General features: G+C 41.5%; 3 protein-coding genes and 6 non-coding genes across 10 annotated transcripts in view; all 9 read right to left on the bottom strand.

The window, feature by feature from the left end:
- Positions 1-436: 436 nt before the first annotated feature.
- calr (calreticulin) lies at positions 437-6504 on the bottom strand. Its single transcript, XM_058072582.1, has 9 exons — positions 6235-6504; positions 5695-5796; positions 4089-4292; positions 3921-4015; positions 3045-3254; positions 2854-2967; positions 2623-2766; positions 2094-2186; positions 437-2013 (listed from the first exon to the last, which is right to left on the bottom strand). The coding sequence occupies exons 1-9, from the start codon at positions 6326-6328 to the stop codon at positions 1789-1791; spliced, it is 1281 nt and encodes a 426-aa protein (XP_057928565.1). The 5' UTR covers positions 6329-6504; the 3' UTR covers positions 437-1788.
- Positions 6505-6820: 316 nt separating this feature from the next.
- tor3a (torsin family 3, member A) lies at positions 6821-11783 on the bottom strand. The gene is made up of 6 exons (XM_058072583.1): positions 11058-11783; positions 10864-10986; positions 9547-9812; positions 8868-9043; positions 8016-8140; positions 6821-7949 (listed from the first exon to the last, which is right to left on the bottom strand). The coding sequence occupies exons 1-6, from the start codon at positions 11227-11229 to the stop codon at positions 7702-7704; spliced, it is 1110 nt and encodes a 369-aa protein (XP_057928566.1). The 5' UTR covers positions 11230-11783; the 3' UTR covers positions 6821-7701.
- A 112-nt stretch (positions 11784-11895) lies between these two features.
- Positions 11896-23738, bottom strand: part of osbpl9 (oxysterol binding protein-like 9) — a 36198-nt gene continuing 24355 nt past the window's right edge. For both annotated transcript variants that reach the window (XM_058072581.1, XM_058072580.1), the window contains 24 exons: positions 22342-22446; positions 21953-22112; positions 21754-21866; positions 21571-21689; positions 21378-21463; positions 20741-20921; positions 20566-20650; positions 19857-19967; positions 19713-19776; positions 19503-19643; positions 19352-19430; positions 18695-18786; positions 18496-18631; positions 15265-18106; positions 14767-14821; positions 14309-14350; positions 14101-14123; positions 13701-13726; positions 13461-13521; positions 13237-13279; positions 12668-12702; positions 12409-12469; positions 12210-12237; positions 11896-12017 (listed from right to left, as the gene is read on the bottom strand). In XM_058072581.1, the coding sequence (XP_057928564.1) occupies positions 18032-18106; positions 18496-18631; positions 18695-18786; positions 19352-19430; positions 19503-19643; positions 19713-19776; positions 19857-19967; positions 20566-20650; positions 20741-20921; positions 21378-21463; positions 21571-21689; positions 21754-21866; positions 21953-22112; positions 22342-22446 (1547 nt within the window). In that variant the 3' untranslated portion in view covers positions 11896-12017; positions 12210-12237; positions 12409-12469; ... (6 more) ...; positions 14767-14821; positions 15265-18031. The remainder of the gene's footprint in view (positions 12018-12209; positions 12238-12408; positions 12470-12667; positions 12703-13236; positions 13280-13460; positions 13522-13700; positions 13727-14100; positions 14124-14308; positions 14351-14766; positions 14822-15264; positions 18107-18495; positions 18632-18694; positions 18787-19351; positions 19431-19502; positions 19644-19712; positions 19777-19856; positions 19968-20565; positions 20651-20740; positions 20922-21377; positions 21464-21570; positions 21690-21753; positions 21867-21952; positions 22113-22341; positions 22447-23738) is intronic.
- On the bottom strand, positions 12094-12166 carry LOC131130328 (small nucleolar RNA SNORD47). Its single transcript, XR_009130027.1, has one exon. It is a non-coding gene; the product is annotated as a small nucleolar RNA SNORD47 (small nucleolar RNA).
- Positions 13344-13424, bottom strand: LOC131130331 (small nucleolar RNA snR60/Z15/Z230/Z193/J17). Its single transcript, XR_009130030.1, has one exon. It is a non-coding gene; the product is annotated as a small nucleolar RNA snR60/Z15/Z230/Z193/J17 (small nucleolar RNA).
- Positions 13586-13668, bottom strand: LOC131130330 (small nucleolar RNA snR60/Z15/Z230/Z193/J17). Its single transcript, XR_009130029.1, has one exon. It is a non-coding gene; the product is annotated as a small nucleolar RNA snR60/Z15/Z230/Z193/J17 (small nucleolar RNA).
- LOC131130324 (small nucleolar RNA SNORD79) lies at positions 14188-14269 on the bottom strand. The gene has a single exon (XR_009130023.1). It is a non-coding gene; the product is annotated as a small nucleolar RNA SNORD79 (small nucleolar RNA).
- On the bottom strand, positions 14419-14497 carry LOC131130323 (small nucleolar RNA SNORD24). The gene has a single exon (XR_009130022.1). It is a non-coding gene; the product is annotated as a small nucleolar RNA SNORD24 (small nucleolar RNA).
- On the bottom strand, positions 14941-15021 carry LOC131130329 (small nucleolar RNA SNORD74). The gene has a single exon (XR_009130028.1). It is a non-coding gene; the product is annotated as a small nucleolar RNA SNORD74 (small nucleolar RNA).

The raw sequence follows: 23738 nt of genomic DNA on the forward strand, positions 1-23738 counted from the left end.
TGAATGAACTGTTGATGAAAACCGAGTCATGTTTTAGCTAGCTAGACCATTGTTTGGCCAAATATAAATTTAGCTCAAGAGAAAACAATTCAATTGCGCAGAGAGGGTGTTTTTGTGTCTCCTCACAACATCACATCAGTGGTGGGATATTATTAAGCTTAGTAGGGATTTAGCGCCCCCTTGTGTTGTATGGGCGCGTTGACTTGGCGTGATGAGTCCCTAATGATCACACGAGTCGCCCGCAAGCATGCTTTTCATTCAGGTATTCGTTATTAACGTGAGAACACTAGAAAGAAATGCATTCTGAAATAGAAAATGTGAGTTGTGGATAACAGTATTTTGTTAATATCCCGGAAAAACAAGCATTTTTCATTTTGTTAAGGTAGCTCTCAAATTTTTTTTATTTTTAATTTGTAAAATGAGGTTTTGAGTCGTTTTCCTCTGTTTTTTTATTGGGACAGAACTGTCTTTTTTTTATTTTGCACTGCAATGACAAATCTTTGAACGTTCATTTTACCACCAGTATTAGTACAAAATGTCTTACAAAAACAAAAAAAAGATTAGCGCTTATCCTTTTTAGGCATTCTGGGTACTGAGGACAGTTGAATTGTGTACACACCAAACAATGAGTGGTAAGCCTAAAAAGCGTTCCTGCTACCGGAGTGCTTCATAAATCCATTCAATCACTACACTGACACTATATGTGCACAAATGTAACTGTACAGTGCAAAAATAGGCAAGTTGACTTTAACAGCATTTGACTGGAGAGGTTCCAATGCCCAAATTTAGTTGAGATCATTTCTACTATAAACCATTTTGAGTGGGCTTTGACATTGGGGACTGACAAAAGCATGAAAAAAAAACAGCATTACAAGACAAGGAATACATAAGAAATCAAATATTTTACAAACAAAAGCCTCCACTAGGCAAATATGTGTCAACATCACACAGTATTATTCAAAAAGAATGAATCAGCAGTCAAGTGTTATTTCCTGTCTTAAAGCGTTCAATGTGGCCATCACGTGCAGCACTGGCAACATCAACGCAATAAGAGAATTCCTTCCAGACGTGTATACATTTATCACCATCCACTGGCTTGATTGCTGTAGTAATTCCATGTTTATGTTTTCCAAAACTCTTTCAAATGGTTACTGATCCATTCCATGATCATGCTTGAGACATGAAGCCGTGCATCACGAAATCCGTTCATTCTTTTTAAATAACCCTGTATATTCCCTAACAGCCCAAGTTATGACAATACACACACACACGCAAACAACTCCTTACACATTTCGGGAGGGTAGAAACTGCAAAAAAACAAAAACAAACAAACAAAAAAAAAAACAATCTGAAATATGGTTGGATTTTCTAGTCTTGACATTCATGACGACATCTTCATTTGTAATCTTATTTCTATTACCATCGTCATTATTATTATTATTATTATTATTATTAGGTTAACACAAGTAATTATATAGAGCAGCGGTTTTCAAAGTGTGAAACAGGCATCCCCTGGGAAACACAGCAGCTTTTTTTAAACAGCCTTTCAAATCTGTTAACTTAAGTTAACTTAACTTAAGACATGATTTTTTGTAATAGAGACCGGGCACAGATTGTTTGTAACACTTTGAAAACCTCTGCTATCTCGAATTCCAATCATGATATTTTGACGCTAAATTGTAAACAAACAAAACTCCTCCCACTGGGCGAGTCTTCTACAGCCTGCTTCCAGTGGTTCATAGACAGTCTGTTCTTTAGAAACTGCTCCTTGCCTTGAAATGGTATATATTATAACTCATCCTTAAGGGGGGACTCTGTGTCCTCTTCTCCCTCCTCATCCTCCTCCTCCTCCTCCTCATCTTCCTCCTCTTCCTCTCCATCATCCTCCTCCTTCTCTTCATCTTTTTCCTCATCATCCTCATCCTTTTCTTCATCTCTCCTCTGCTTGTCTTCTTCCTCGCGCTTCTTTCTCTCCTCCTCATCCTGGCTATCCTTCATCTTCTTCTCAGCATCCTGATAGGGGGGGAAGTGATGAATATTAAGGATGGGGACAAAGAAATGACATGAAAGGGAGAGGAAGCTAAGTAACATACCTTAGTTTTGCCCCATGTGTCGTTGCCGACTTCCTCAGCCAGTTTGGGGTCGTTGGTGATCAGGAAATTGTCAAAGATGGTGCCTGACTTGACCTAAAGCAAATACACCAACAACGGAAATTAATTGAAATCAAAGCATGAGGTTGGAAAACACTTTCAGGCAGGACCAGTGTGCAGTCACGACTAGCAAGGCCTTCTCTACGGGCCTAAACACCATCAGACACACTACCCACATTTACCACATTGTGTTGCCATGTTAACTTAATCCGCCCCAGCGGCTTCACAGTCAGGAGTGGTGGTGGATGTCATTTAAAACAGAGTAATGGGGCTGTTTTTTTTTTGGAAAACCAAAACCAGATTTCAGATTTGCCTCACAGGGCCACAATAACAGCATTTTTCGGTCCTCTGATCCTTATTGGCTGAAGTGCATCCTTAATGGTTTCAGCTTGTAGCTGAAGGATGCCATCTCACTGCTGTCTGTATTAACACAAGTGTACCTCTTGTAAGGTACTTAACTATGACCTCTTACCTGCCATAAGTCCAGTCCGATCACACCAATGCTGTCATATTTGTAAATCTCAGAATCTGCAGTATATTCCGGGTTGTCAATCTCAGGGTGGACCCACTTGCCCTTGTAGGCAGGGTTGTTGATCTCTTTGGGCTTCCATTCACCCTATTTGACAGCACAAAAAGCCAGGCTCTTATTTCCTATATTTGGACCATTTTCTGTCCATTAGGCATTAGCAGTCACGCGTATCACCTTGTACTCCGGGTTAGCGATCATGGGAGGCTCCCACTCTCCGTCCATTTCATCATCCCAATCATCTGGTTTCTTGGCATCGGGATCTGGAATGTTCTCAGGCTTGTCCCAGCCCTGTGAAACAGATCACCGAGGTAAGTCACTTTCATTGTAGTGCTATGCAAGGTTCAATCAATTGTGACCCCACTCACCTCTGGTTTGGTATCATCAGGATCGGGGATCTTCTCTCTGTCATCCCAGTCTTCTGGCTTCTTGGCTTCGGGGTCCTTAACCTTTTTGGGCGGCAGGAAGTCCCAGTCATCCTCAAGGCTGCCGGACTCGACCTTCTTGTTGTCTATCTTCACCTCGTACGTGTTGTCAGGGTTGACGATCAGCGTGTACAAGTGTGAGAATTCGTCATCCTGCCAAACGGAAAAGACTGGAATCATGAGGAGTGACCTACTACACCTTATACGGTTTTTCATGTCAGCCAAATGTTGCCCTTTACATTCAATTGAAAAGCTGCAAATACTGACGCTGAACGATCTAATCCCCCCCAGACAAACTGGAGGGACTGTCTCTCAACTGGCCTGGGAATGCTTTGGGATCCACTGGGGAGTTAACCAAAGCAGCTTGGGTAGAGGGAAGTCTGGACTAATTATTATCTCAGACAGGAAGATGAAAATGTGACATAAAACATGTCAGTTAACAGGAATCTATTTCATTCATTAATTTCCTACCGCTTATCCTCACAGGGGTCATGGGGGTGCTGGAGCCTATCCCAGCTGACTTCGGGCGAGAGGCAGGGTACACCCTGGACTGGTGGCCAGCCAATCACAGGGCACATATAGACAACCATTCACACATTTCCTATGTGAAAACTCTTTTGAAATTGAGACTTGAAAGTCAGCCAGCATCAAATAATGATTTTTGTATTTACTTTTACCATGCTGTGAAAAGCAATAGACAAAGCTAGAACAGTATATTTTTAGGTGTAATTTTAACGCATCTTTAAGTGGAATGTTTTTTTTTTCTGGACTAAGAGGAACATATGTTTACTTCATGTACACAACCACTTGAAGACTCACCTTGCACCTGATGTCTTTGTTAACCAGATGGTTCTTTCCCTTGTAGTTGAAGATCACATGGACTTTCTTTGTGCCGGGGCCACAAATATCAGGACCTTCACAGAGAGGTTAGAGATTCAATGAGAGAACATACATTTTACAGTAAACAAAATGCTGACGCAAACATACCAAACATAATGTTGTAGACGGAGTCTCCATGCATCTCCTCCTGTTTCAGGTCTGATGGGAACACTTTGACATATCCACCTCCGCAGTCGATATTCTGTTCATGCTTCACGGTGAACTGGATGACGAGAGGCTGGCCCTGGTTGCTGAAGTCATCGAAGCGGGAGGACAGCGCGTAGAAGCGGGCATCCTGGCTCGTCTGCAAACCTACAACAGGGACCAGGGTTCATTCATGGCCATTTTTTTGTCTTAAAACTGCACCAAACGTGCTCTCTTCGATTGGAGAGTTGCATCATCAACTCTGTGTGCCTGTTGTGCAAATAAACCTAAAAATATGTATAAATACATCTATGTGAATGTGCGGTCGGGTTGAAAAAAACATAAGTATGTCTTTGGTAGGCAATGAGTTAAGTGACTGACGTGACCGTGCCTCGTTAAGGTTGTAGAGTTATTGTATCCTTGTCAAAACATTGTTCTTAAGTAGTATTTTACGCCTCCTCGTAGTCCTCCATGAACCGAAGATTAATTTCCAGTATTCCATAATGACCTCCTACAACCGTGCAACTTCAGCCTCCCTTCAGCAAACATGGCAGTACTGCATGAAGGAGATTGACAATGGTCTACAGCCGTCTACAGAATGCAGAACATAATGGGCTGGTTCTCCCTTAGCCAATCAGAAGTGCTGTGGTCACCTATATTTAGCCGCTACACATACTGAGATGAGGTGGAGGGAGACATTCTTTTCTTTTTAACAGAGCAATGATATATCACTCTAACAAACCACAAGGACGCAGAATGTACGTTCATATGGTATTAAGAAAAAGCATGCAAAATTGCAGTTTTAAAATTCTGCAAAACAGCGAGTCCGAGAAACATGACGCAAAGGAACGTCAACATTAATTACTGATGTGTCATTTTCAAAGTAGGTGATGGAATCATCAAAATGACAGAAATGTTGTGTGGATGGTTTATGTTTGGATACACTGTATTTTCTTGGTTTTATCGATATTGACTGCATTTTATTGCTTTAAACTACCTGTCCGGGAACTGCAACTAGAAAGAAGCTTTAGTTACGTCTGGTGTAAATCCTCTCTTCTTTGTAAAGATTCATGTCTTGTTAAATAAATATTAATTTTAGCTCCGAATCAGGAAAAAAGCCAAAAGAAACAAACGTAAAGCTGTAAGATGTAACATGTAGCGTAGCTCATGTCATGTTCTTCAGCATGCAAACTGACTATCTGAATCAGCAGTGCCTCTATGGGTGGAGGCCCAGTAGTGCACTACCCCCCCTAATACTGGGAGGTCCAAAGTGGAGCCCGTGGCACATATATATAGCCCTCGGTGCAAGAACAATATTTTCATAACGCCACTCATTATTTTTTAATAATATTACCAAAAAAAGCTAAAACACAAAGCAAAAATGTACATTAAAAATATGAAAGCGCAAGCTTGCTTTCTGGTTAATGTTGCATAACAACTAACGGTTCGTTACTATAATGTACACTTGCATGGGGGGGCAAGCAAGGCAGTGATCAACCACATCCAGCAGATGGCCCTGCACCAAGACGTTTCTTATTTGTTTTTGGGCTGGTTGGATCGCTCCACTCACCTTTGTCTTTCTCTGCATCGCCGTAGAACTTCCCTGCAGTCAGGACAAACTTGCCATAGTCTGTTTTGTGTTTTGATTCCTCCCAGCGACTCTTCCAGGCATCTGCGCACAAACAAGAGATATGTTATAATAATCAAACATTTGGTAATATGAGGTGCTGTGCTGTCCACCTGCATGGAGAGTGTCACACGGAGTATGGCTGAGGGAGGGGGGAGGTTATAGTCAATGACCAGGGGAGGGATGTACAGAAGGGGGAGGGGGAGACATATTGGGGTTTCACCATAATTAGTGTGTAGCGATAATCTAATAAAATTGGGGTGTTTGCACTGTACGTAAAAATGCATGCATGTAGAATTTAAGAGAAAAAAAATCGACCAGTTACAATGCTAACATGTGTTATAATAAGCTAACGGGCTTCATAGCTACACAAGAACCGATTTAACCCATTCAAAACACTAGTTGTATTTATAGTGACAAAATACACAATAGCATATAACTAATATATAATTTACAAGTATATTTAACGGAAAATGACCTCACCCCCGTCTTCAAATTGCTCTCGAAAATACACAGTGGACTCAGCCAGGACAGAAGCGGCCGACACGGCCAAAAAGAGCAGCGACAAGGCAGTCATGGCGACGAGCACACCCCGTCAAACGACCGTAAAAAAAAGTAACAAAGTAAGTAATATTAAGTCGCCTTGACAGCTCTTCGGCTTGTAGCAACTGCTGACTCCCCCTTAGTGCCGTTTCACTGAAATCATGCAACCCCTCTCGCCTCTCGGCTCGGAACAGATGTCCCAATCTGATTGGCTGTCAGCACCGGAGCTCAGCCAGGAAGTGAAAAAACTGTCAGCCAATCGAATGAGAGGTTTGTTGACGAGCTGCAGCTACAGCCAACCGGCGCAGACCACGCGTTTGGGCCCAGGGAGCGTGATGCATTAAAAGTGTATCCCTGTGAAGTGACAGTTTATGCCTATATGGAATGATTATTCAATCCGACCAAATTCAAAACATTAATTTTTAATTTAACTAACAAGGGAAACAAGGGGAAATTAAATATTCTCTTGACTGTCACGCTGTTTAAAATCACAGCGAAGCGTCATCTGTATAGTATTAACATCTCATGGATCACATGGGTGCCGTTGTTTATTATTGCCCTGCTGTGGGACACAATTATACATTTGTGAGGCTTTTTAGTGTCCACAGAAAAGAAGACCATTATGGGTATCATTTATTATTTTTTAATGTTCATCCATTTTCTGTAGCGCATGTTCTCACTAGGTTCGGAGGAATGCTGGAGCCTATCCCAGCTGTCTTTGGGCGAGAGAGACATCAAAAGAGACAATTAAAAGTGTAAACACTGAACATACTTACAATCAGGGAGGTAAAATCAATTCATTTTTACATTAAATACAACTGATATTATCTGAGCAGGTTTCCTTCCCTGCTCTACAGTGAGCATCAATTATTCTTAAAATAATAATAAAATATATATCAACTGCTTTTCAACACCTTGTCACCTTAGGTGCCTGTTAACAACAATTCAGTGCCCTTTAGGGTTGTTTCAAAAACACCAAAAGTTAATTTCACATTGACAACAAGCCCCTACTTGAAAAAGCAGAGCATGTACGATGATTAGTAGTAACACTTATATAAATAAAAGATGGACTTAAGATAGTGCAACATAAAATTGGGTGGAAATTGTGGATGTTTGTGTGTACTGTATATGTGCAAAAGTCTTACGCCACCTTTAGATGTGTTTTATCATATCAACATAACAATCAACTATGACAGGGCTCAGTCTTTTGCACAATATAAAGTGAAATGTGTTTATCGTAAGACGGCCAGGTGGCCCGTCTGTCCGTCTTGACGCTCTACAGCAAATGGTGCTTTGCGCTCCCACACACAGCATGTGCTGTTGTGTGACTTGCTCTTTGTGACCTGGACAGACACGCGTTGCACCTGTAAAAGCATGACCCACCACAACCTGCTCCAGGTCTCTCCTCTAAGGAAGAAAAAAGTTGATCCGCTGAGGTATGGACTTGCATCCCTGGGCCGAGAACAATCTCTCCTCTTTTGGAATGTACAGCATGGCTTTTGCCACCTCATCCAAGGTGGTGTCGTCTGTCTCAAGGTCTCGAGCCGTGAAGGCGTCCTGGGCGCAGAGCTTTACGTGACGGTATTCCAGAGGTAGGAAGGGGACGAAGAAGTCGATGAGGTGGCCTGACATTAGCTCACTCTGGGCAAATCCACCTGGAAGAAAACCAAAATACAATGTCAGTGGACATTAAAACTAAAAAAATCTAATAAATCAATTACCTTGTGCCTCCATGGTTTCAGCTCGGAGCCGATGTTCCAGATCTTCCATCCCGATGTCCTCTCGGTTCTGCCCTGAGTGCCAAAAGTCCAAGGCTACATCGTTGATTGTCGTTCCTCCAATATTACTGCAGCCAGCCAGCACAAAAAAAAAACCATGTAGAAATTAGGTTGTGCGACTCAAAACATAGCTCTAAAGCTGTAAAATACAAACAGTTCAAAATCACTAAAACTAATTCCTAAATCAACTAATTCCATGATGATGGAATTTTGCTGAGTGTGAATGGTTGTTTGTCTATATGTGCCCTGTGATTGGCTGGCGACCAGTCCAGGGTGTACCCCGCCTCTCGCCCAAAGACAGCTGGGATAGGCTCCAGCACCCCTGCGACCCTCGTGAGGAAAAGCGGTAGAAAATGAATGAATGAATGAATGGAATTTTGCTTTTTGTATACCTCTGAGATTCACCATGATGGCAAAGATAAGCAACCATACAACAGGAAATGAATCCTCCAGTCAAGTCGGAAAGCAGTCTACACTGTCCTGGCTGTTCAGTACAATATAGCTGAGATTACAATATTTATACGGGCAGAACAGAATGCATAGCATGAAGATATGTGAAGAGATTAACCCCCCAATGAAGTACAAGTATCTTCATACATTGCTTGAGATTCAAGTAAGGCCTTAAGCTATAATTAGCTTAGCTCAAAATTTATATTTTCAAACTTGTTTGGTTTCCTCTGTATTAAATAGAATTCTCAACAGACTTTCATGATTCCTGCATATATTGGGTCAGGCTCTGGATACGGGTGCAGTCACCCTCGCCTGGAGATGTTACAATATTCGTCTGGAACCAACCTGAGGAAGAGGAAGATGGCCTTTCGGTAATTGACGCCATCTACATTGTCATAGTGGTCCATGTAAGGTTTGATGGCATCGATGAGGCCTGGGTGGAGTTTCTCAGCCTCATCAAAGATGAACAGTGTCTGAGAACAACGGAGAACCATGTCCCGGATTGCCTCTCTCAGCTGACCCTGGGTTACAAAAAGAAAACAAAAATAGTGTGTGCTCAGTACAGTATGGCTAAAATCCCATCCATCCACCCATCTTCTCCTGCATATCCAGCAGTCTCAGTTGGGAAGCCTAAACTTCCCAGTCTCTGGCCAGCTCTTGCAATTCCCAGGGTGACATTGGGGCATTCCCAGGCCAGCTGCAGGACATAATCCCTCCAGCATGTGCTCAGTCTATCAAAGGTCCCCCTTCCCAGCATGCTTTGCGATAGTTAAAACGCTCACTTTTGACTGACTGTACTCTGCCTCCGCAATAGTAATCAAACTTCATTTGGAAATCTACCACAGTGATTGTGTAACATTTGCATAGAGTAAATCATGACCATGGTGTCCCACCTGGGCTGTCGCCAGGTTTCAAAAAGTCTCCTGTATTATTCCAGCTCAGGACACTTTTTTAGGTTCTGACTAGACCTGAATGTTTCTGGCACGGATCCCTCACAGGGCAAACAGGCTTCAGTCTGACCTACCTTGTACGTGTCCACCAGTCTAGCATGTGGGAAATGGAACGGGGCGATGAACAGGCGGACACACTCGCTCTTCACCCCGTCACGATAAAGGTTATCTGCAATAATCCTGGCCACAAAGTTCTTTCCGGTACCGGACCAGCCGTGGAAGGACAGTGTCAGGGGCTTGTTGGACTCCGGGTTGTTGATAAAACCCTGGATGGCTTTCAGAACCACAGACTGAGCCAGGTGCTGACCGTGGAGCTTGGTCTGAAGGTCTCGAGCCAAGCCTGCAAAACGGCATCAGAAAAAATATGTTCATGTAAATAAATTAGATTAGATTCAACTTTATTGTTATTGATCATGTCACTGGTACAGGGCAACAAAATGCAGTCCAACCAGAAGAGCAATTTTATAAGTACCTTAGTAGTAAGTAAATGTAGAAGAAAATGGACAGATCTATGTAAAAAAACTATAACAGGCTATGACTATAATACAGTGAGGATATGTACAAGGGATATAAATGACTATAATATGGCTATTGTAGATTATACAGATTATAAACAGTATGGATGTGACAATATATAATAACAGTAATATGTACAGTATTGCAATGAAGTGACTAGAGTATGGTTATTGCAGATTACATAAATTATAAACAGTATGATGTATGAATGCAACAAGACTAATGATTCAATTCTAACAAAAAATACTGATGATGATGATGTGACCAGTCAACTCAAACATACATTTATGCATCCATCCATTTCTTATGCCGTTTATATTATGCTGGAGCCTATTCCAGCTGTCTTCTGGGTAAACCCTGGACTGGTCGCTAGCCAATCACAGGGCACATATAGACAAACAACCATTCACACTCACATTCATACCTATGGACAATTTGGAGTAGCTAATTAACCTAGCATGTTTTTGGAATGTGGGAGGAAACGAGAAGTACCCGGAGAAAACATGGAGAGCCTGCAAACTCCACACAGTGGAGAACCGAACCCAGGTCTTCCCGATCTCCTGACTGTGTGGCCTACATGCTAACCACTTAGCCTCACAAAGACTTGATGGAGCTGCAGTCATCAACAATCGACTATAACATACATAGAGTAGGTGATGCCAAATTCAACAATATAAGCAAAAACTTCCATTCACTGATCTGTCGATGTGAATGACAATATGTCATATTTGCGGCAGATACAGTTCTTGCATAAAGATGCACTTTATTTGCAATAAACTACATGTATCAGTATTTTATTAATACTAAACTAGTTATTATAACGCTGCTGTGTGCTGTTACCATGCAGTGCAGGTGTGAACATTTTCAACAGTTACCTGTGATGTTGTTGGTCACCCTGCAGTCCCCAGACTCACAGCACTGACCCAGGCTGCAGTACCAATGGTACACCAGGCTAATGTAGTCCTGGGGAAACGCCGCCCAAAGGTCCCTGGTTGGAACTGTTCACAAACCAAGGAATAGAATTTAGTAGGTCATGTGTGTAGGTCATTATATAATGATGTTCCTTTACCTTGCTGCGTCGCATCGTCTTGGTGGGGCTGACACTCCCCCTCCCAAATGTTGCAGTAAATATAATTAAAATAGTAAGTGGACGCATTGGAGAGGGTCTCCAGTCTGAAGAAGTGACCCTGTGCGGAGACAGCCAGCAGCAACGGCAGCGGCAAAAAGAAGCGGATAATCATTGGCGGAAGAGGTCGACCGTGGCCGTTAGCTGGACACAGTATCTAATGAGCCATCGAGAGATCACTGCTTGACTACAGATGCTACTATTGGAGGGGCGTACCGATTGCTACACCGGAAGTCGTAAAGGCTTGGGGGTAAAAACATAGCACGTTCAGCACAATATTTAACGAATACCCTGCTGACAAAGTAAAAACTGCGCCTTCTGTTCAGTTAGTTGACGTATAAGTGCTGCAAACACTAACATGCTGCGAACATGCATGCTATAAGAGCGTAGTATGCAATGGAGCGTAATGTCCGCCATGTTGGTAAGCAGCTGAGCAGTTATTTCAAGCTCAAATCTTTCACTTGAGAACGACGCAAATAGCGTCACATTAATCAAGTTGGCACCTTTTACATTGAACCATGACCAATTTCCCATTAACATGACAAATTGACAAATACACATCCGGCTGACTCTAAACATGACCTATTTGAGTATTTCCTTCGTCGTAAGAAATGTTCCAAGTGGACCATTTTGATTCTGCCTACTAAAATGGCAGCCGAATCCGCCCATTGGTACTTTAAGTTCTTTGTTGGACGGCAAACCTCTGGTGCACTAATTAAGTCACTTCTGGTTTAAATGCCGACTTGCCATTTTATGCTGAAAATCAAGAAATCACAAGCTGTCAAGTTTGTCAATTTTAAGTTTTATTCTTGCAATGGCTGACAACCATACAATTTTATTTTAACATTCAGTTCCACACACACAAATATCAACTCCAGGTGACCCAGGCAGCGCTTCCACTTCCTGTAGGAATTTACATTTTAGACAGGCACTTAATTACATGTTGTATTTTACAAACAAAGCAATTTTTTTTCACCACAAGCTCAGAAAAAAGATGGAACGGTAAGGGTTATAATCAGAGTTCATATGGCAGAATCTTTTCATCACAGGTTGTGGTTTAGTTGCAATTTAATTCATATCAGGTAACAAACTTACCGAGCAGATGCGGGAAATATCCAATTATCTGTACAAGAGAAAAAAGGGGGTTGGTTTAACCTTACACGCAAGGATGAGCGTTACTGTTACAGGAGTCACTCAGTAAAACTGAATATCCACATTTTATTTCAGGTCAGACATTTGTTATGACATCACCGAACCCATCTGTATTAGGAAACCTGTCTGATCCCCTTCTCACCTTAATGTCAGCCAGGTTTGACTGTTAAACTGGAGCCTGTGCCAGAAGGTGGGACGACATCCTGTGGTAAAAACCAGCATTCAGTCAAAATACACACCAACTTTTTAAAAAAAAGGTTGTCAAACTGACCCATTCAGCTAGAGCTAATTATTGACTCCATGGAAGCACGGTCAGTTATTATAATTGTTTATCATCACATAGGTCAAATAAAAGCGTAGTTTCACACAGTTGCTGTGTCAAAAAGCAAACGAGTCCATACCTGCTGGACAGCTTCGGTCCAGTCCTCAAGGCACGCTACAATGACATGACAAAACAAATTAGTCAGGCTTTCTTCCAAAAACATTCAAATCACATTTTGATCCTTCAGTCAAGATCAGTAATATTCAGATCTCCTCAACTAGATCAGCGACCTGATTCATACTCATCACGCCTGACAAATAAAGGCCACATTCACAACCTAGCGCCGTTTATGGCGACAAACATTTCCTTACAGGGTCATACATCTATTCAGGTTGAAATGTTTGAGAGTTGACAGTTCTGTTGACGTGAAAATGTTGCGCATTTGACCCCCCCCCCCCCCCCCAAAAAAAACAAAATCAGATTGTTCCCCCAACAATTTGACTACAAAATGAGTTTGTGTATATTGAATAAACTACACAGCTGTCAGATTTGAAGGCCATTTACCTACAACACGACAGCTATGCAATTTAACCAGCAAACTTTAAAACCAATTGTGAAGGCACGATAAGGACAAAAAAAAAAACACCATAAAAGGTCTGGGGTGAATATGGCCTTTGTGGTAGTGTCATCGTTTTCTAGAATACAAACCTCATCAAGTTGCCCAGGGAGTTCCTCCGTTTCCTTTGCACATCTACAAAGTTGGGAGAAACCAATTAATTTCAGTAGTCCTACATTTTCAGACCTTCAGTAAAATTTAGACACGTCAGCTAGGGGTGAAAGACTATTTTAATTCTTCATGGGTTGTCTGCTGAACTATGCAATCATCATAGTGTCAAGCTTTGATTTCCTTAGCAAAATATTCAAAAACTTACCATAAAGCATGGGTGTCAAATTCAAGGTTGCATTTTTCATCTTTCACTGTTGCTCATGGATCTAGAAGAGGAAAACAAAAGGGTAAATCATATGCCACTCCTAGCAGCTTGAGATAATGTGCAGGGTGACACATCAGTTAGGGGTGAAAGACTTATTTTTAATTCGTCATGGTTTGTCAGCTGAACTATGCAGTCATCATTGTGTCAAGATGTCATTTGGCAAATAGACCAATGACTTACCATCTTTTGTGGAATGGTGCTTTCACCTAGGAAGATGCAAAACAATTAATATGGTTCGGTTTGTCGAGTCCTATGTTCTTATTATGCACGCCAACACATCAGGATTAAGATTGAATTGTCTTCACTGTCATCCGCTGAACTATGCACACATCACTTGCTGGCTGCTTTCAAGATAACAGACCAGGGGGGTTTCCAAAGTATTGCAGTGAGAGCTTCCTTCAGAGTTGTTCAGATGTCCAATTTTATGGAGCATATGTAGTGATTTGTGCACCACCCGTAGTCGCAATCATTGTATGGGTGGGGGTACTATTGCAAAACTCAGATGGGGGCGGGGGGAAGCAGTGCTAAGGTCTTCTCACCTTACACTTTGAAAACCCGACTTTTGAACAGTTGCACATACCTCCAAGTTAGCCAGGAAACCACCTGCAATAAGACAAAACACATTAAACACAAGACTACAAATTCAAAATTTGTCTAACTCACTAAACACTGCATCAGAAAAAATATGTCTTTCACTCTTATTCAGAGAGATTCCCATTGTTTTCAAACAAAAATCATCATTGACAGATTGTAAAGACTAATCAAAATGACTCAAATTGAGAAATTACCTCTTCTGGCAATCACGGGGGAAATTTAAACACCAAGAGGACCTAGAAGAAAAGAACACATTCAGTATAACAGCAATCCATACGTCTGGGGACATACGGCAAGTATCCAGTGCCTCAGATGTCAACTTGGTGGTTGTTTGTATCGTCACCCATCTTGTCAAGAGTAGCAAATAAACTGTCATCACGGCAGCAAAGGATGCAACCTTCTAAGGCTGTGCACAATATGTACAGTCATGGCCAAAAGTTTCAGAAGTGATTGAAATTTTTTATTACTTTTATTTGAGAGTACCACAAAAATATATATTTTTTAACATGTGTAGCATGCATGGAACATGTTCCCCAACACAGGGGCGTTATTTCAGAAAAAACGTTAATGCCCAAAACCTTTGGACAGGACTGTACATTACTCCACACAGCCCACCTCAGAAGCTTAATGTTAGGAAAAGGCTAAAACTGACCCTCTTGCATGATGGCAGGTCTTCATGGAATTTCCTCATCGTAGGACACTTCAAACTAGAAAACAAGTGTGTTGGAGATCAAGTTAAGGAAACAATAGTACCAGATCAAGGCAAAACTAGCTTTAGCAAAATGCTAATGCAAAGCTAGGCGGCTAGCTAAACATTCGACCACGTCCCATGCGGTCAGTGTGGTTGGCGTTTCCTCACATCGATTCAGATGTCCCTACCAACATTTTGTCATCATATAGCAATGGGACGGAGTAAAACTAATCATAAAACGTTAAGTTTGCAACAAAAAAAATGTTAACCGGTCAACATTCGCTAGCACGCACTTGCACGTGACACAGGCCTTGCTGACTACGTTGCATTTAACCAACATTATATTAACCACTATACGGTTCTAAATTACACGACACAAGAAACACAACTAAAATACATAAACGTGTTGCAAATTACTTATATTTTCTTCTTTTGGAAGGTATAGTTCATCAACCTTACCTTGCCGTTTAGAAAGGGGAATGAGACAGTACAGTGGGCGGAAAGCATTTTTATACCCTCTCCCGCAAGGGCTGATGGGAAAATACTGCTTATAGTGGTAGAAACGAGGAACTGAAAGCAAGCAAGCGAGCACTGATTACACCAGGGGTGGGCAAACTACGGCCCGGGGGCCACATGCGGCCCACCAAGCGTTTGAATCCGGCCCGCCAGTTGCTTTCTAAGTAACTTCAACTTTTAACATACAAACTGGCAACATGACTTGCAAGTCGGATGTCTGATTTAGTAAAAAATAAACAAAAAAACTGTAAAATTAAATGACATAGTTTGATGTGGTGTGATGTTTAAAGTGCTCCTAAAAAAGGGACATGAGAACATACAACTGATATAGGATAACACTTTTACAGATAAAATTAGACAAATAATTCAAGGAAAATGATAAGCATAAAATAGAGTGTGTGTGTTAAATATATGTTCTGGCCCCCCAGACAATTTTGTTAACTCAATGCGGCCCTCGAGTCCAAATATTTGCCCACCCCTGGATTACACTAATGAGTAAATGGTGAACAAATGGATATATTTCATTTGCTCTTCCTAAATATGCATTCAGTTCACTCCACCTGTGTGTATATGTACAGGGAGACTAAAAAGTATTTGATCTGATTTTGTTGGGTTTGCCCACTAATAAAGACATGGTCATTCTATACTTTTAATGGTAGATGTATTCTAACATGGAGAGACAAAATATATAAACAAATGTTTTAATTCATTTGTATTTCATTGAGGGAAATTCTGGCTTTCACAGACCAGTTAGATATTTCTAATCAACCTGTTATCTGTATTGAAGACACCTGTTCTCACCAATCACATATATGAAAGATACCTGTTCACAGAATCAGACAGATTCCAAACTCTCCAACACGTAAAACCAAAGAGTTCTCTCAGGACCTCAGAGGCAAGATTGTTAACCTGCACAAATCTGGAATGGGCTACAAAAACATTAGCAAGATGCTGGGTATGAAAGTAACAACAATTGGTGCATTTGTGAGAAAAGTTGAGAAGTATAGCATGACCATCAATAAACATTGGTCTGGTGTTTATCAGAAGATTTCACCTTGTGGGGTGGCAATGATCATGACAACAAAGTGTAGAGCGGCCCAGCGCCTGGACCTCAATCTAATTGTACTTTGTGGCAAGTAAATGTAGAGTGCTACACAAGCTGTACACTGACTACTCAAAATGTCCTTCCTCTCCCAGTCAAGCTTGACAAAGACGCCCAGAAGCATGGCTTGCACCTCGTGGCGATGTAAGTGAACAGCAGAGACAAATGGTATGTGCTTTCACAGACATTGGGTCACCCACTGAAAATGCTCCTGACCCCACCAGTTGAGAACTACTGGTCTAAATTATATCCAAGTTTAATTTCTATAATATTGTCCATAAGGTGTAAGTACTTCTGAGTGGGTTATCATTACAACTAATCGTATGGTCTTCATACTGAAGCAAATACATCTCAAATTAAGCACCACATTTTCTTTGGCATATTCAAGTGAAATTTGTTTATTGTATCTCATCCATTGCACTTTGATCCAACTTCTATGTCACTGTAAAATAAAGGAATGAATAACATTTTGAAAAAAGGAAGAAAAAAGCTGAGGTGAAGAGTAGTAGTAGACCCTCCAGAGTGGCTCTTATGGAAAGAAAACTAGCAGCACTACAAAAAACAGCAGAGGCGATCGCACACTTTTGTTTTTTGGTCGTTTACACCCCTCTCTTCCCCGAAGCAAGGTGATTAAATGGAAAAAAAAAAACATCCTCAACATAGACAAGTGGTCAGGAAGAATAACAAAAAACCCCACAAAAAGTTTGTTCATAAATGCTTCCAGGTAACAGAAAAAAATATTGATTTTGTTCTGTGTGCACATGAAAGTCCCGTCAGCCTTCTCTTCAAAAGCATTGATGACCACTAGATTGCATATTATATTCCATTGGATGCTATATGGCTTCTGTGGGGCTGTACTGTGTATAATCACACTGGAGACAATGACAAACTATCTGGAGTTGGGAGCAAACATGACCATTGGATGGGTACCTTGAGACGTGATGTTTCATTATGCTCATATTTTACACTATTGCCAAAAAGAAAAATAAACAAAGTTAAAAAAATGACAATATATATATATATATATACACACACGTCTCATATGTATATCTATCCGTATATATATATATAAACAAGCTATATAACTAGTTGCAGGCAAGCAGGGAATGTCCTCCCTGCCCAGTTAAGGTTAATCCATTCCACCATCATAAAAATACCGATAAGGCTGTCAGACATTTGCAGGGGGCTGTGGCTTGCTTTCTTCAGTCGCCAGATTCCCTGAGATGTCAAGCTCTGTTTTACATTTGTAAAGGTTGTTATTCAATCGCAAGACCCTACAAAAAAAGAAAGAAAAAAAAAACAGAATGAAGGGCGTGGTCTCGCAGCTGGGGCGCGTTGGTAAAAATCGCCACCAGGGGGCGGACGCGTGTAAGGAGTTATTAAATGGTCTTGGTAGAGCTTTAGGTCTTTCCATTTAATATCATTCATTGCCATTGTTTTACAGTTGAATGCAAAGCTGTGTACACAAAGCCATCAGCAGTCAGTCAAAGGCTTGGAGAATAAGTGTTTTTTGCAAAAGAGTTCTTATGAAGACTCTGCAGCGTGTGCGTTATCTTAATGCATGTATGTGTGTGTGTGTGTGTATTTTTGTATTGTGTGTCACTCCATTCAGTGCCTTGGAGAAGCAAGTCTCTTTAATAGTGGCTCGTCGTACACCCAGCATTCTCCATCCTCGTGGAACAGCTGCAGAGGAAACACAGAGGAAATGATTATACTGGATGCTTCACAGATAGTACCCATCAGTGCCTCCATCATCATGTTTTGCAATATTCTAAATAGGGATAGGCATAACAACTGATGAGTTTGATTAAGAATGATGTGATGCAGTGCACTACTTGGCTGCAACCAGCAAAGGCGCTGTTAATTCAGTCTCTATTCATTTGTGATGAAGAACATGATGTCAATTAAAGGAAGTTGAGCTACATGCAAGCAAAATTCCACTATGAAAGCTTCTGCAGGGAGAATTATTCTAACCTTTGCAAGACTGGCAGGGAAAACAGGAGTTCAGAACATTCAGGGGTTAAATATTGAAATTCTAACTCTGGTGGTTGGAAAAAGGCCGCCACCCTCACCCTGGTCTCCCACTGTTGCTCGTTCTCCTTTCTCTCTCTGGCTTCCACTCTCTGCTTCTCCTCCAGCCGGTGTTTGGCTTCTGTTGCAGCGTCGATGTCTTTGAGCTTCAGGTTCAGCGTCACATCTCTCCACAATCTGCCACGGGGGTGGGAAAGGTTAACGTCACCAGTCGGGTTTCAGAGCATCAAAATGCCTCACCTTCGAGACTCGTACGTCAGCTGGTCTTCCAGCTTCCTCACTTTCTTCTTAATGATGCCCATCCTCTTAGTGTCGATAAACGTTGTGTTCTCCTTACAATACATTTCATATTCAGACTTTCATATTTGCAGGGAATTTGCTACATTGTGTGAAAATGCTGAGAAATGCCGACTGCAAGCTGCACTTTCAACAAATGGAAGAACTTACTGGTTATTTTAGTATTTGTTACTTCTAGCCATGGACTGTATAGTGAATGCTAAATGTTACAAGAATGCAGTCATAATAAATGTGCTCAAACAAAAGGCGACCAGTTGTAATTTACATCACTCACATTGTATTGGCTCGTTATGCTTAGAAATCTGGATGAACAGATACTAGAAATAGTACCCTGTAGTACCTGGTTTTGCCAACAGAAAAGCATCAGTAATGAGAAAAGCTGTGTTGAGTTGAGGTAGCATCAGAAAAGGGGTATTAGTGTGTTTCTGTTAATACCACAACATTATTTGTCACTGGGCTCTCGTATTCCAGTGGGTTTGCGTTGAGCTATATAATTTTTATGGCACACATTGGAAGCTTGAATACTCGTCATCTCTCAGCAGTCACACAATAAATGCATTTTGACAGAATTGTCTAATTAAAGCCTGAGCGAGAACTCACTCCAGTGGCCCACTTGGCATACATCACTCCGTTCCATTCCCCTTCAACAGAGCAGAAAGACTTCTTATCATTGGGCGCACTGCAAAATAAAGAATGTCATGGTGTTATTAAAAATACCAGAGAATAGCAGAGAATAAATCATTCTCCTTACAAAATGTCAGCTGTGATTCTGTGCTTCTTGCCGCCATAGAATGGTTTGGTGTGGAACACGATGTTTGCACTGTAGCCCGTTTTGGAACACGAGATGTTGCACTCCCCACCCAGCTCCACCCAGGGCACAGTCAGAATGGACCTGCACAGATGTGTTAAGGTCAGTCAAAAGTGCATTGATGACAGGAGAGATGGTGAGAGAGTCACACACCTGCCATATCCGTTCGGGAAGGTGAGGATGTAATGTTCATCATGCTCTAAACATGATACACAGCCTGTATGGAGGACGACATGAATTAGCACGACAAGAAGCCAAAAGAGAAATATGAGCATTAAACGTGCAGAATGGCCGTACCTTGGCCAATATTATAAACACCTATGGACATGCCCAGGAACTTAGACTTGGTCCAGATGTGAGCATTGAACTGGATCTTCTTACTTGAACATTCTGCGTAAAATGCAGAAACTGCAGAAAGAGGAAACAGTAAAAGTACTTATGTTGGGCACCACACAAAAAAGGGCATGAAAGGACTGTATGAAACTCGGCTAGCTCATGTTGCCACTAGTGCAGGAGTGTCAAACTCAGGCCCCGTCTACATGGGAATGTTATTGGGATTTTTAGATATTTCTTGGTAGGCTGAAAAACAGTCACGTCCACACCGTGCTGGCTACAGTCAGACAGGGTGAAAACTACGTAATACACAGGGAACGCTTGTGTGTGTAAACAGGCAGATGAAACCACGCACCAAACTATACAAGGACAAATAATGCATGCACATAAATCCATCGCCTTCTGCTTTCCAAGGCTCATCTACACTTGCGACATAGCGGAATTATGAAAAAGTGCTACCTTCTAAGTTGTGCAACCAATGCAGACATCAATACCTGGAAGTAAAAGCTGAAATGTTGCTCTTGGGTCTCGTATTCCCCCTTTGATGTCAAATTCATTGTTCCAATACTTCTGGAGTGCACTGTGTACCCTCCCCCTTACAACTAGGACATCAAGCAGCATTGCTGAACAGACAGTGTTACAGTGTATTTGGCCATATAAGAACGTCACTCACTGGGTGGGTGATGAGAGACCTGCTCTGCCACAAAACTGATACTGTTTGCTGAAGACCATGGAACGGGACCTTCTGATTGCGTGTCCTGCAGAGGAGGAGGAATTGAGACTTGAGAACAGACCACTGAATAAAATATAGCTTCAAGTATAGGTGGTGGTAGTGGATGTGACCTCACCATGTGTGTAGCTGGCTCCTCAGTCTGGCAAGGCAGGTCCCAGTGGCAGAAAAAGACCTCTCCCAGTATGGGATTATAAGGCTTCTTGGCCACCGAGCCTTTCCTTCCCGCGTGGAAGGCAGAGAGGTACCATTTGACCACCTGGACCATGCGCTCACGGGGCTCCGGCTGCTCTGCGATACTAGAGGAAACCAAATAATTAAGTTAATTTCAAGTACCTTGAATGATTCTTTTCCAACCATAGATACAGCTTGGCTCAGCGGTACAATTTGGACTAGAGGATTGATGAGGTGGTAGGGTGTGTAGGTGAGACAAAAAAGAAAAAAAACTTCTTTGTGTTGTCATTATGGGATGTTATGTGCAGAGGGAGATTTATTTTGGAATAAGCTAACATTACAAAATGTAGAAAAACTGAAGTGCTGTGAATATTTTCTGGGTGCACTTATATACTTTATACATACTTTTATTTATATTTTATACCCCACACCCAACATTTTGGAGAATATGGGTTGTATTTTGGTACCTGTCAGGAGATTTGACAAAGGAAACAACCCACATTTCTGTATTGCACTGTACTGAGCTAAACTGTACTGTATCAGTGGACCACAACAAATGGAAGGAGTTAAAAGATGGTTACCTTACAAATAAGTCTGGATGTGCAAAGAAGTCAGCATACATTTCTAACAATGATCTCCTTTCTAGTATGAAAGTAGGCAGCACCACCTGTGAATTAGGATGGAGACAAACAGTCCACAGTTGTTAGTGGTGAGTTCATGCTTGAACAAAAAGGTAACGACAGGGACTCCTATGGGGAGGAACAGGCAGGTTACCTTGGTGAGATCCATGCCCAAACGGACTTGGGAAAGCAGATGCATGATGACACTTTTGTGCTCCTCCACCGACTCCCCCTCACCTTCATCATCACGATCGTCATGGGTATCAAATGGATCTGAGCACAGTCACAGTCTTAGCAAAGACAAAACAAAACGTGTGCGTCATGTTTGTCTTTTCACCTGCATCCGTGGTGCCATTTGACATGGACGAGTTGAGGGACTCTGTTGTGTCCGGTCTTTTCAACGTTGTTTCTTCATTATTGAGAGCGGAGGCAGCTGGGGGCCCGGAGGGACTGAGGGGAAAAGTGGAAGACGTCAGGCACAGAGAATAAGTCGTCACTCAACTGACGTAGCAGTCTTCTGTATCAATGAGACTCACTTCATGCAGTGTTTGGGGGAGGTGGTGCTCTGGTAGAATTCGTCTGCGTCATAGAATTCATCCTCGCTGGACGAATACGAGAAGTCTGGGACTGAGTGCGAAGGGAGGGGGATGTGAGCTGGGGAGGTGACGCCGCTGTTGGGGCCCGATGGCCCGCTCCCTGACAGAACAGCAAGGGAGAATGTTAGCAAGTATAAAGTCGGGAGGTCACAGAGGCTGATGCGTTGTCATGCATCATTACAAAGTCCTTTGCAGAGCACAAACTTGTGCTTTTCACTGACTGACACATCAAACAATGCAGTCGTAAAAGTAATGTAACGTCATTATCATTTCTCTCACTTATTTCAGAATTTTTTTTCATGCATGACTGTGCAAAAATATGAAGTCACCTGTGCTATTGGGAGTCGGGGTCTGCAGACTACCCATCACTGTGACAACAGGACCAACAGGTAATGTTGAGGGTCGCTGGTCCGATTTACACACCTGAGAAGTATCTTTTGCACAATAAAATAAAAGAAGAATGTTAAAACATTCTCAGACAGACGGGTCCCTATGTGAGGGATTACAGTCTATTCAGAGACTGAAATTACAATGGCCTACTTTGAGATCTTCAGCATTTTTAAGTCTGGTCATCTGACCAAAATAGACATCTTGCTTAGAATGTTCTCAATGTTGTCATCCAATAGATAGATACTTTATTCATCTCCAAGAGAAATTCACACTATATTAGCAGCCGAACTAATCACGTGCATCTATCTGAAATAAAAACTTTTTTGGGTGGTTTTAGCATGCTGAGGAAATTTAAAGAGATGAGATGAGTCATTTAAAGAGAGAACAAATCTCACCTTCCTTATCTTTCAATAACTGTATGAATCTGGCTATTTCTATTCCAGTGACCTCCTGGTTAGCGTGTTTTTTGGTTCATGTCAAAAATATGCCCTGGTTTTTCCACATTTTCCAGTTACTATACAATATGGCGGGAGTCTGTGTGTGCCTATTAGCTTGCCAATACATGGAAACAGAAATGTCAGCTCCGTCGCCTGTCAATGATGCGATCACAGATGCCATCAGCAGTTGACTCCGCTTTGCTAACTAACGTAGTTACACCAAAGGTTTCTGCTTTTCTTTTGATCACTGTTGCAAAATAACCCACAAGGAGCCAAACAAAGTTGCAAGTGCCAGCATATGAAAAAGAAGGTGAAGAAATAACAGCAAGCAAAGAGTGGATCTTGTTGCCACATCGCCGTCTGGCAACAATCACCTCTTCAATCCACAGTAAAGGTGATGTTCATTTATCCCTTTCATTCTTCATTTATATAAATTTATATGCATTTTTAATTGTTTTCAGTATATTAAATTGTAATTATAAAACGTCTGAAAAAAATTAATTGGACTACATTATTTTTTTCCAAATGGGAAAAACTGACTTGGTTCATTTTGGTGCTTCTGGAACAGATTGATGCTAACCAAGGTTCCTCTGTACTGTATATGCTACAATTTAGTTCATTTTCTTTTATTTCTATTGCATTTTGGCTCAGCGTTACCATTTCTAAGAAATAAAACATTGTTTTCCAGATTTGTATCAAGAGCACTTCTGCTACTTACTACATTGTTACTTTATTCTTATACAGTGTTGTTTCTTACTACAAGAATCCTATTTTATTTAATTAATGCATATTCTTTATCTTCCCAGGCCAGATGATAGAGAAGTCAACAGTGCATTCTCTGTAGTGTCTATGTCAACATAAGGTAACTAGAAAGGCTATTAAACATGTTTAAATATAAA

Source organism: Doryrhamphus excisus, chromosome 5 (assembly GCF_030265055.1).
Source record: "Doryrhamphus excisus isolate RoL2022-K1 chromosome 5, RoL_Dexc_1.0, whole genome shotgun sequence".
NCBI lineage: Eukaryota > Metazoa > Chordata > Actinopteri > Syngnathiformes > Syngnathidae > Doryrhamphus > Doryrhamphus excisus.

What these genes read in the sequence shown, in the direction of transcription:
- calr (XM_058072582.1), bottom strand. Translation starts at nt 6,328, where the DNA reads ATGACTGCCTTGTCGCTGCTCTTTTTGGCCGTGTCGGCCGCTTCTGTC. An exon ending in TCGCTAACCCGGAGTACAAG is followed by an intron (nt 2,767 to 2,853) that starts GTGATACGCGTG and finishes GCTGTCAAATAG; the next exon opens with GGTGAATGGAAGCCCAAAGA. An exon ending in TCGGACTGGACTTATGGCAG is followed by an intron (nt 2,187 to 2,622) that starts GTAAGAGGTCAT and finishes TATTTGCTTTAG; the next exon opens with GTCAAGTCAGGCACCATCTT.
- tor3a (XM_058072583.1), bottom strand. Translation starts at nt 11,229, where the DNA reads ATGATTATCCGCTTCTTTTTGCCGCTGCCGTTGCTGCTGGCTGTCTCC. An exon ending in GGTGACCAACAACATCACAG is followed by an intron (nt 9,813 to 10,863) that starts GTAACTGTTGAA and finishes GCCGTTTTGCAG; the next exon opens with GCTTGGCTCGAGACCTTCAG. An exon ending in GCCATCTTCCTCTTCCTCAG is followed by an intron (nt 8,141 to 8,867) that starts GTTGGTTCCAGA and finishes GGCTGGCTGCAG; the next exon opens with TAATATTGGAGGAACGACAA.